This window comes from Bos mutus, chromosome 6 (genome assembly GCF_027580195.1).
Source record: "Bos mutus isolate GX-2022 chromosome 6, NWIPB_WYAK_1.1, whole genome shotgun sequence".
NCBI lineage: Eukaryota > Metazoa > Chordata > Mammalia > Artiodactyla > Bovidae > Bos > Bos mutus.
In genome coordinates, this window is record NC_091622.1 from 90721469 (window position 1) to 90734182 (window position 12714).

General features: G+C 43.2%; 1 protein-coding gene across 1 annotated transcript in view; it reads right to left on the minus strand.

Moving 5' to 3' along the window:
* Nucleotides 1-2116: 2116 nt before the first annotated feature.
* The window catches only part of SCARB2 (scavenger receptor class B member 2), an 82728-nt gene continuing 72130 nt past the window's right edge, over nt 2117-12714 (minus strand). The window contains exons 10-12 of the mRNA XM_005899156.3: nt 9300-9351; nt 6569-6727; nt 2117-4818 (exon numbers count right to left, since the gene is read on the minus strand). Of these exons, the coding sequence (XP_005899218.1) occupies nt 4780-4818; nt 6569-6727; nt 9300-9351 (250 nt within the window). The 3' untranslated portion in view covers nt 2117-4779. The remainder of the gene's footprint in view (nt 4819-6568; nt 6728-9299; nt 9352-12714) is intronic.

The window sequence follows — 12714 nt, forward strand, 5'->3', positions numbered from 1 at the left end:
CATCTTAAACGTCAGTGGGGACCCCAAAGAAACCACCTATCACAACAGCCTCGTAACTGACCTCCCTGTATCCAGGTTGACTCTTCCACTTTATTCACCCCGCAGCTAGAGTGAGTTTTTCCTAAACAAACCTGTCACATATCCCATTCTTCTCCCTGTCCTGCACTGGCCAACAGCCCAGTTCACAACCCTTGAATGGCTTCCTGTTGGCCTCAGAAATAGTGGTGCTAGTGGTAAAGAATCCACCCGCCGACTTGAGTTGCGAGTTTGAGCCCTGAGTTGGAAAGATCGCTTAGAGGAGAAAACAGCAACCCACACCAGTTTTCTTGCCTGAATAATCTCAAGGACAGAGCAGCCTGCTGAACTACAGTCAGTGGGGTCACAAAGAGTTGGACACAACTGGGGTACACAATAACCCCACTCTCTCAGCCCCCAGTAACCACTCTTTCTACTCTTTGTCTCTATGAATCTATTTTAAGTACCACTTGCAAGTAGAATCATACAATATGTAACAAAATCTTTAACATGGCACAATAAGGCTGCCTTTCTTTCCAGCCTAATCTCCCACTATTCTTCCTCTGAATTCTAGACAAATGTTATCTCAGTCACATGTAACATGTTCCTTCCTGCTCCTGCGCGTCCAGTTACCTTTGTCTGCAATGCTTTACTTTACCTGTTCTTCAGTCTCAAATGTTGCTTCCTTAGTCAAGCCTTCCCTCAGCTCCAAGTCAGGTTCCCAGAACATCTTGAAACTTCATTGAAAGTTTACATTTATGATCCCACAACTTCTCCTATGACTTAAGCCAGTTGAAATCAGCTTTGGGGGTCCCTAGGAAGCACATTGGAGAAGGCAATGGCACCCCACTCCAGTACTCCTGCCTGGAAAATCCCGTGGATGGAGGAGCCTGGAAGGCTGCAGTCCATGGGGTCTCTGAGGGTCGGACACGACTGAGCAACTTCACTTTCACTTTTCCCTTTCATGCATTGGAGAAGGAAATGGCAACCCACTCCAGTGTTCTTGCCTGGAGAACCCCAGGGACGGGGGAGCCTGGTGGGCTGCCGTCTATGGGGTCACACAGAGTTGGACACGACGGAAGTGACTTAGCAGCAGCAGCAGCAGGAAGCACATACACTGAGGTTTTCAAGTATCCTTAATAATATAAAGATGTTTGTAACACTGAGCTAAATATGTTATGATTGGTCTGGATTGGCTGTGACTTCAGAAGTAAGTTGCACTATTATTGGCGTGGTAAAGGTTTTAAAGAGAATCTAAACTTTGGGGCTAATAACTTCAGTCCAAATGTCTGCAGACACAAGGTCTAGTATTTCTCCAACAGCTCTCTGACCTTGCTGAACCCTCGGGGTGGATTTGTCTGCATTTCAGTTTATGTTTACCTGGAAACAGACCTGAATAGGGATGTTAAAACAGGTAGATTATTTGGTTGGAAGCAGCTGTGCAGGGATAAGGAGAGGCCGGGGATGAAGGAGTGATAAACAGGAGCAGTTTCTGGTCCCGGCAACCCTAGCTGAGGAACCAAGTAGAGTGAGCTTGAGAACTGGCCCTCTGAGAACTGGAGCCCTTACCAGTTGACTCCTGCCCACTCTGATTGAGCATCAGTTGTTGCTGTTCAGTCACTAAGTCCTGTCCAACTCTTTGCGATGCCAAGGACTGTAGTTCATCAGGCTCCTCTGTCCATGGGATTCTCCAGGCAAGAATACTGGAATGGGTTGCCATTTCCTTCTCCAGGGGATCTTCCCCACCCAGGGATCAAACCCGCGTCTCTTGCATCTCCTGCATTGGCAGGCGGATTCTTTACCACTGAGCCACCTGGGAAGCCCCAGAGCATGAGTAATTGGGAGTATTAACCCCCATGCTCCTGAGGGGCTTCCAGGGCTCTGGAGAAAGACTTGAGGCAAAAAAGCACAACATGGGATCTACTTGAAGTGAGGCTTGGCAGGCTGCCTATAACTGTCCACCACAGTTTGAGCTCAAATTGGAGGTGGCCTAAGAGGTATGACTCAAGCCTGATTCCATCCACAGGCGAAGAGCACCTTTCAAATGAAACTCCATAGACCACTGAACACCTGATGACATAACATACAGTTTCCAGTGCAATTTCATAGAAAGTTTTTTATTAGTGAAATATTCCATTGCATTAAGGGTAGAAATATACATGTCAAGAATCACATGAAAGGAACCAGCAGTATAAACTACAGGAAGAACATTCTGGGCAGCATTCTCTTTAATAGTCACAAGTAATTAATCCCAGTGATAGTGCCCAGAGGGCCGAGGATGGAGGTCACCTTTTACAGAACTCTCATTTCAAGCAACTAAAATAAAGAATTAGTCTCTCTTAAGTAAAAACCCCAATAGAAGTTAGTTGTGTAGTACCTGCCCTGCTTGACCATTAGTGATCTTTCTAGATAAAGTCTAGTGGGAGAAGCCTGGAGTGGAAAGTGGCAAAGCCCATTTCCTGTCCTGTGTTCAACTCCCAGTTTTTCTCGAGAGAAGGGAGGTAACCTCTCTCTGTTGGGTTTCTCTGTAAATTGGGCATCATAGTACAGGACATGGTATTCTTTGATTGTGACAATCACAAAGATTTTGGGAGCCTGTCTAGGATAACAGCTCCACAAAAATGATCATGAGGAACCGTTTGTTATCTTCAACCGAAAACCAAATAGGTACATTCGTTCTTAACCAGTCTGTAATCTTAACTGCAGCATATGGGTTTGCCACAGATTTTTTAGGAGGAAAATATCAAATGTGATTTTTTTTTAAGCCAAGTAACTATTAAGAATCATATGAAAATAATATGTTTTGGGGTCCCTGGCTGTGTGGGATTCAGTCAAAATGTGTACATCTTTAACTGTTATCATACTATTTAAAAATGTCATCTCAGATGATTATATCTTGATAATAGAATGAATCAATGGGTATGCACTGACTTATCAGTTTTATTTGTGTGAATAAGTGGGTGCATAACAATAAGATGTACAAATTATTTAGTTAAATGTTGATGAATTAAAACATCTAGATACTTGGCATTACTAAAGACAAAATAACTTCAATTTAGCATCTCACATTTTGGTGATTTGGGGTATCTATAGGTTCTATCTTAATTTATAGAGAAACTGAGAGTTTAATGAATTGCTCCTTCAAAAAAGGGAAACATTACATATTGCTTTAGTGTAGACAGTAGGAAAATTGGGGCAAGGAAATGATTTATTGCCTCCATACAGGGATCAGAAGCTATATTTGTGAAATCTGTGGCTTTTTTCCCTCATTTGCTTACACTGAAATCCCATTTTAAACAAAAAAAAATCCTGCAGAATGATTCAATTGTTGAGAAGTTCTCTGTGCGGTCTGCCAGATTAACTGTACAAGTTTCTCAATCCAAAATGAATGGTGAGCATTAAGAATTAGAGAAACTGCCCTTAAATATGCTTGAATTCTGTGACAATGGATGGTTTTCAATCCTGACTCAGGTTACACTGAGAGTCAAGAGGTCTTCTGCAGACAGGTGGCTCTGCTTTTGACACCAAGCAACCTTTCTTAAAAGTACTTCCTGTGCAATATTTTAAAACACCATCACTCTGTCAGCAAAACGATTGTCACAGGAACCGCAGGGCACATTTTTCTCTACTCAGTGAGTGATAGTGAGCCACAAAACATCAGAAGGAACTGAATCTGAGGTGAGAACAACTCAAAAACAATTTCAGAGTTACCAAGAAGACTGCCCCAGAAGAAATGTGTATTTAGTGCAGTAAGACTTCCTGAAATTTAAGTGTAAGTTAGGTTGTGGATAGATGGATTTCCTATATTGATAAATAATTTTACAAATAATCACTCAGTAGTATTGTAGTTAATACAGTCATTTTGGTAAGGGTGGTTCGGGGGGAAAAATCAGTTACTGATTACATTTTCCCAGAAACACCTTTCCACATCAAGATCATTCTGACTATAAAAAAAAGAAACAAACTACCCACAAAAGTCGTAACTAGCACTCTATTCTACATGAAATATCTGTACTTGTCCTCATCAACATTATTTATGCATTCTTTCAATTCACAAAAGTACAAGTCAAAAATCCTCAGGTGCTTGTCACTATCAACTCAGGGGGACCACCCCAACAACCCCTTCCCCACTTATTCCTATCCTGGGTGAAAGTTGGTCAAAAGACTGAATTATTATCCTGGAGGAATTATGAAATGAAGATTCGCAAGAAAGGCAATATGTACTTTTTCAAAAGAGGAAATTAAATGCATTTGAATACTACTGAATGATGCTTACCATTTTACCCTGCATTCCGAACTCTTATTTACTTCTGTTTGGTGAATGAAATGAATGGAGGAATACAACATAAAGTAATATTTATGTATTCTGAGCACAAAGTCTGGTGAATGAAGAGTACTGAATAAGGTTAGACCAAGTAGCATTAACAAGTGATGCAAAGACATTATAACCACGACAGTGGTCACAAAATTCTGGAGCTACCAGCACCCAACAATAACAAAAAATTACAAGCGTTTATTAAATACTTGCTAGACACACGAAAAACAAAACAATCTGTCAGGGACCACAGGATCCCTACGGCCAACTAGGTCAGCCTGTTCCTGAACCTCTGCTGGAAGGTGCTCGTCACACGCCGGCACGGGGTGCCCTCCTCCTGTCTCACCAGGCGACAAGCCCGTGAGGACACAGACGGTTGCCCCATGTCATCGTGGCCCAGGTCACAACAGTGCGCATGCTTCCTTCCCCAAGCACGGCTCACGGTCTGACTAGGTTCGTATGAGGGGCGCTCTTTCGTCTGCAGTTCCCTGAGACCAGAAGAGAGAGGACAGTGGGGTTAGGCGGTCACGTCACCAGCTTCTCCCCAGATACGAAAGGTGTGGGAGGGGATGGAGGAAGGTGGAAAGAGGAGAAACTGCTAGGAAGGATGTCGTCCTGCTCATCCCTTCTTGGCCTGCTTCCTCCTGTTCCTTCTTTAACTTTCAGCTCTAATCCTCACCAGGAGGCCTGCTCTAACACCCTCACCCTGACACTGGAGCAGTACCCGTCCCTGTGTCAATGTGAAACATAATCCTCATCACACATTATTTAATTTGCCTCCTTCAAGTGGAAGCCCATCAGAGAACAATGTCTTGGAGGTGGTGGGTGCAGTAATTATTTGCTTGTTGAATATGTGAAGCTGGTTAACTGTAGGAGCACTCATGACATTTACGTGGGCTTTCATCTGTGTCTGTGGCAGTAAGATCCATTTTACAGTGACTTTAAGATCCATCGGAGAAGGCAATGGCACCCCACTCCAGTTCTCTTGCCTGGAAAATCCCATGGACAGAGGAGCCTGGTGGGCTGCGGTCCATGGGGTCGCTAAGAGTCAGACATGACTGAACGACTTCACTTTCACTTTTCCCTTTCATGCCTTGGAGAAGGAAATGGCAACCCACTCCAGTGTTCTTGCCTGGAGAGTCCCGGGGACGGCGGAGCCAGGTGGGCTGCCATCTATGGGGTCACACAAAGTCGGACACGACTGAAGTGACTTAGCAGTAGCAGTTAAGATCCATAGATAGAAATGAAAAGATTGCTGCCTCACCCCTAATTCATGCTAATGTGATGGGCATGGGTCGAGAGGCATACTGGAAACATTCAGAAGACAGGGAAATCTGAGCTAACATGACTTAGATGGTTTCAGCCTGTTTCATTTCCTACTTCATATTTGCCTCAGACACTTAATGGAGGTGGTGAAGAGAGAAGGGGAAAAAGCCTTTGTTGCCAACTGGAAAGCTGGTGGGAATTTAAGAAAGGCTCATTGAAGATATTTAGACCCCTGGGTTGGCCCGTTGGTCACTTAGGGAAGCCAAACTGACTGTTTATCCCATCCATTTGGGGATGTTCCCATCCCTCCAGAAAAGGAACCACTCCCCTGTGCCCACCATTTATTGTGCAGTAACGACTCAGTGGTAGGTATCTCCTGATACACTAGGGATTCTTTCCAAGCAGATCCCTGGCTGCCTTGCTCTGTAATCATGGAGCTGTTTTGTCCTATAACTAATATTTATTGAGCTCTTACTAAATGTTTACACTGGGCCAAGTGCCCAGTTTATGTTTAAAGTATCATCAAGTCCTCACAAAAAATTCCTAAGTGAGGCTCAGTTATCCCATTTTACAGATGGAGAAACTAAGGCATGATTTCTAGGATCACATAGCTATTAAGAGTCAAAACTGGAATTTGAACCTGGACACTCTGACACCAAAGTCTGGGTGCTCAGCTGTTATATATTCTTCTTTTCAAAGACATAATCCTTACTCCTAGGGGTTCTAGTCCCAACAAGAGAGTCTGAAACACTGAACAGTATTTTTCTATCACCTCTCCATCTTTGACATACTTCCCTTGCCTCTCCTTTGGCTCAGCTCAGCCTAAGTAACACAACCATGAAATCACTGTGCCCAGCATCAAACCTCAGAGTCCACCCTAATGAGCCCACTGACACCCCTTCAATGAAGCACAGCTGAAGTCCTCAGGGAACATAATCCAGTAAAGCAGACATTCCTCCAGCCACTGCTCACCTCATCTGTGGATCCCTGTCCTCTGCACGCAAGCCAGGTGAAGATCAGACCAAAGAACACACCCAGCGCCATGATAATGTAGGGTATGTTGGTGACAATCAGTGTAGTGTTAATCACAGACTTCAGTCGACTTGCAGTCTCTTTATCAATGAGAACACTCTGCGGAGAGGAGCAAGAAAATAGTATTCCCTTGATTACTAATAAATATCCAGGGGGTAAAGCTTTTTGCGCTATCTTTCTGCCAAATCATTAAACACAATTTGGGTATGTCCTCCTGTCAGCAAACCAGAGATACTGAAAATCCATTTATAAGTTAGAATAGCCAGAGGGGGCACTTAGTCATTAATGTCTCCTCTTTTCTCCTGAGCCATGTTTTACTCTAAATTGGTGGGGGAAAGGAGGGAGAAAATATTCAGATAATACCAGGAAGTATTTCCTCCTTCTGATAAAGGAGGGGGAAATATTGGGATGATACCAGCTTTTCTTTTGTATCAGACTCCAGCTCATCCTTCAAAGTCCAGCTCAGCATAACTTCCTTTCAGAAGTCTTCTCTGGCCACATCAGGCCTCGTTCAAGGCCCCTTTTCTGAGCTGCCATCTCACATTCTAAAATCCTCCATCACTGTCTTCACTTCTGCATTGTAACTGTCTATTTACCTATTTGTCTCCTCTTGACTGTGAAGTATTCCTGAAGACTTTTATTTCAGTCAACTAAAAGCTGGGTATAGAACCCCATACACAGTAGGTGCTCAATTAATGTCAGTTGATTAGATGAATAAATGAATGAAATACTCCCAACAAATGGCATGTGGAAAGCATCATTTCTCTCTTAGTTAGCTATATTTATCGGGACCAGAGATCTCAACAGAGAGTGTTCGGAGAAGTCTTCAGGCTAACCAGAATTGCACAGAGTATTGATAAATAAGGAATTGTTTTAGAATAACACTTTATGGACGAAAGGCAAAGGTATTATCACCTTAAATTGTCATGGCTGAGGTATCTGAAGAGCTTAATACTATAACAATTATTAGCAACAACTGGGAGTTTAGGCTTAATTTAGGCTCAGTTTGCAGGTGAAGGCCCATCAGAGTCTCCTCTGGAAAAAAAGGGGTGAGAGAGCAGTCTCCAAGGTTGCTTCCGGGTCTAACGTTTTACTTTTCTAAAGAAAAGTAAAGTTCTTTCCGGGAGGGAGCAAAAGCACGAGGTTTCACTCCATCACTCCCTGGACGCAATCCAGTCTTTGGCAAAAAGTCAGAGCGAAGGTTCAGGTGGAGGGGACTTCAGATATGCTGCAACTGGGCAGAACAGGGCCCTTCCACACTCTCACAAAGCCCTACTTCCAAGGAGCTCCCCACAAACAATAACAGTGATGACCCAGGAGGAACAGCAAATAGGTCCTCTAAATGGTAAATATTGCCTGAATTTTTCCTATGAAACAATAAAAGCCTTGCCTTAGAATTGTAATCACAAACCCTTCAAAAGTTTATCAGTGTGGCTACCAATACAATGCTAAGTGGAAAAAAAAAAAAAAGAATATCAAGCTCAATCTACTGTATGGTCTCCAGTTTGTAATATCAAAACCAGAAAAATACTGAGGCAAATGTAAGCAGATGTCACGTGCATTTTTCTCTGAGGGATGGGCAGTTCATTTTTTAATTGTTATTTTTAATTTCTCAAGAGTTCCAGAAAGAGCATGTGTTATTTTTACAAAATGCAGAACATCAAATTATTTTTACAAAGCTGTTTTGGAGAACAATTTCTATAACACATTGTTGAGGAAAATAAAGCAAGTTGAAAACAGTTTATCAGTCTGGCTCAGGTTTTGTGAGAAATCATTGTTAATTTGTCTCTTCTTGCTAAGCTCCGTTACTAAATCTGCTGCAAAGAAAAAATATTTTTATGGAAGACAGAAAAATCACAAAACTTTAAAAAATGTTACTGTTAACACTGGAAGCCAGTCCAGTCAAGAATTTGAGGAGGAAAATCCTGCAACTTTTCTCTCAAAACTGGGTGAAAGAGAATGGAAGCTGAGGAGACATCCCTACAGTACGTGTGATATGTGATTCGGAGAAGAAGTTATCACAGGTGCTTTACATGGTGGGTAGGTGTTTTCTGAGCCTTCAGAATATGCTTTATTTACAAAACTTCAATTTATGCCTAACAATTGGGGATAGTATTTCTCTGGGTGCACTGTCAAAGAAATTTCTTCAGAGAAACTCCTTTCGTTTGAACCAAGACAGGATCTGTTTCCTATAATTCATGACGTATGCTTGTTTATCACAAAGTAGAAGAGACTTCTATGCTGTGATGAAGGATAAGGCAACCGCATATCACTGCAATCAGTGGGCAAGTATCCCATTTTACTTAACCATTTCTCAACCAGCTCACGCTCTTTTTCACTCTATTTTTCAAGAAATGAATGGTAAACTGATCACTTTTACATTTTGGTTCTTACACAACCAGCTTCCAGAAAGGAGCTTCACCCATATAATGTTCTTGACAAGGGAAATTTCTTTCTGTCATTTTCAAATCTCACAGACAGATTCATGTAAACATATAAACAGAAATTTTCTGAGGACAAACAGGTTTTTAAAAAATCACCTTTGCCCTTTCTCACATCTAAAATTACACATAGCTACAATCACAGACACCATAATGGAAGGTCCCCAAGCTTCCATAGGAGAAATATACCCATAGGAGAAATATACCCATGGCTCCCTCCCAGGACTTACCTCATTGATATACATCACTGGGAAAACCAGGGTTTGAATGTTTCCTGTTTCACTATAAAAACAACAAAAAAGATTATTTTATAGACATCCTCATTATGATGGCACACTGGCCTGATGAGATAAGTGTATATGAAAATTCCAGCATGAAAATTAAATTACCCAGAATTTATGCAGCCTTCTTACCTTTGCAAACACATAACAATCAGCAGTTAGATCACAAACATTGTAGCAATTTGAAGTGTTGCACATTTATGGAAAGTGTCTTTACCAAAGCACAAGATGCTGAAAGCAAATTCATCAAAATGAAAACTATACTCCCAAGAGTTATGGGAGGGGAAGCTCCAGCAGAACAACGCTATCATTCCTCAGAATGTTTTATAACCAGAAACTCCAGTACTTTGGCCATGTCCTGCAAAGAGTTGACTCATTGGAAGAGACTCTGATGCTGGGAGGGATTGGGGGCAGGAGGAGAAGGGGACGACAGAGGATGAGATGGCTGGATGGCATCTGACTCGATGGACGTGAGTTTGAGTGAACTCCGGGAGTTGGTGATGGACAGGGTGGCCTGGCATGCTGCAATTCATGTGGTCACAAAGAGTCAAACACAACTGAGCAACTGAACTGAACTGACTAAGTATTGTCTTTCCAAGAGCCTGGAGCAATCAGCTAGTGAGCACGTACTAAGCACCAGCTCTGCACTGGGCATCTTGGGAACACATCTTAATTCTCACATGCAGAGGTATTACTGCCCCAGGTTTAAGACAAGGAAATTATGGCTCAGAGTAAGCTGCCCAGAACCACCACGAAGAAGTGCTGGAGCCAGGACTGCAGTTCCATTTTGATTCTAAGGCTCTAGATTATATTCCCTCAGAAATACACACACAAAGTACATTCTTACAAACCACACTTGCTTCCTAAAAAGATGCAAAACACCTGGGCTTAAATCTGGCAAATTCGATGGGGGAAACTAACCAAGTCTGATTGACAGGCAGACAGAAAAAATTGATAAATATGATATTATAGATATATACTACAGTTTCGGATCCAGTTTTTTCATTTGCCATTAAATCATAATTAGCATTTTCTCAGTGTCCACTGAAAAGTCTCAGCAGGAGTTTTACTCAGGAATCCTGAATAAGTAGTGGTTTTTAGATGGTGTGTGGGGACACTGAACTCCATAGAGTTTTAAATCACCCACAGGAAAGCTCATGGCTGGCCCTGGGTGGCAGCAGTGGAAAGAAAGGAAGGGAGGAAGGGAACCAGAGTCATGGTGTGGGAAATGTTTGCTGTGTGCTGTGCTTAGTCAATCAGTCATGTCTGACTGTGACCCCATGGACCATAGCCCTCCAGGCACCTCTGTCCATAGGGATTCTCTAGGTGAGAATACTGGAGTGGGTTGTCATGCCCTCCTCCAGGGGATCTTCCCAACCCAGGGATGGAACCCAGGTCTCCTGCATTGCAGGTGGGTTCTTTACCTTATCTATATGGTATCTATATAATAGGTAGATATACCATATCTAGCCTTCCCTGAGCCACCAGGGAAGCCCATGACTGGAGTGGGTAGCTGTTGGGGGCCAGAGTGAGGTACTCCGCCCATGGCAAAGGTCATGAGGAAGGAGGCTCGACATACACAAAGGCGGGATCAAGCCTCAGGAGTCCCCCTGGAAATCCTCGAGCGTCTACCCCCATAACCAGAGCCTGCCTACTTTACTATTTTGTGCTCTTACCTACACCTCTGACTTTATGGGGGGCTGTCCCCCACCACCTCTTTCGGAGAAGGAGTTAACCTAGAGCTCCAGTCAATAAAAACTCTTGGGTGTGACAAGAGTGTTTTAACCTACAAACTCCTCTGAAGGTTCTCTAGCCTGCCTGACAGGCTCCTCCGGCCACATGTGATTGCTCACAGCCTCCCAACCGTGAGAGGCACAAGATGCTTTAAACCCTCTAAAAACAGGTTCTTTAGAGAAGTAGAAAACTATTAGTATAAGTATAATGGGCTGATTAGAAATTGTGTTGGTGAAGGGTTTTTCATTTGTTGAGCCAATGTTTGTTGCTAAGTCTCCACATCCCCTGCCCTTACACACATTAATGAATATATAGAATTAATCTTTGATATTAATCACGTTAGACCTTAGGCTAAGTAAATTCTTTCCTTAACTAAAACCCACTACACCCTCACCCTGTAGGAATGTAACTTTATTTGGGTGGCGTCTGTTTTGAGAATAATCAGCCCTGGAGAAATAAGTGTCCTGATTGACTGACCGCTGTCACAAGGAGAGGGTCGTAAATTGTCAGCAGGCCCCCCTGGCCAGAAGATGATGTAACACCCCTAAGACCTCTGTATACCTTTGTATGAAGCACCTGACTTTGATAAAAGTCAGGACTGCTGACCCCGTGTGACTTTTGCATAACATCTCAGTGTATAAAAGTAGACCATGGAAAATAAAGAATTGGGATCAGTTTCTCAAAATACTGGTCTCCCCATGTCACTCTCTCTCTCACTCTGGCTGAGTCTCCATCTGGAGCGCGGAACCCACCATGCTTACTAATTATGCCTGGGCTTCTAAGATCCGACCAGGGAGGCCTCAGTGTCTCCTCTCCTTCGGGAGAACGGAAGGACGCCTGCGGCCTACGTAAGTGGTGCAAACTTCTTGTCTTGAAGTTTTATTGGTCTCCCGCGTAAACCAAGCTGCTCAGCCTCTTTTCTCCACTGAATTTTCCTACTGAGCTATCCTTATTCTATTACTCTTTATATCTTTAATTAATATCTAATTGAAGCTATCGTATCCTGACCCTCGCCGACACCGTCTCTCCTTCGAGTACCCTGGATCAGCCGGGGCTGGTCCTCGGCAGGTAGCCTATCCCTTCTCCAGAGGATCTTCCTAACCCAGGAATCAAACCAGGGTCTCCTGTGTTGCAGGTAGATTTTTTACCAGCTGAGCTACCAGGGAAGCCCATGGGAAATGCTTAGTGGATGGGTAAGAACAGCCTCTGTGGCTTTACTAGCTGTGTGAGTTCTAGTTCTAGCAGGTTATTAAACCTCTCTGTGCCTCAGTTTTCTTATCTGTAAAACGGGGATGAAGTGAACTGAAGTTAGTCACTCAGTTGTGCCCGACTCTTTGCGACCCCATGGCCAGGCTCCTCTGTCCATGGGATTATCCAGGCAAGAATACTGGAGTGGGTAGACATTCCCTTCTCCAGGGGATCTTCATTGTTTACTGTCTGAGCTACCAGGGAAGCCCCACAGGGTTATTGTAAGGAATAGATAAGTATGTTAAGAACTTAGAACAATGGCTGATTCATGGAAAGAATTCTATACATGTTTGCTTAAATAAGTAAATTCTAAGACCAAGGCAGCCCATGAAAATGCTGACTGTGCCTCATCCCTGAAGGACAAGGGTGAACAGACTCAGAA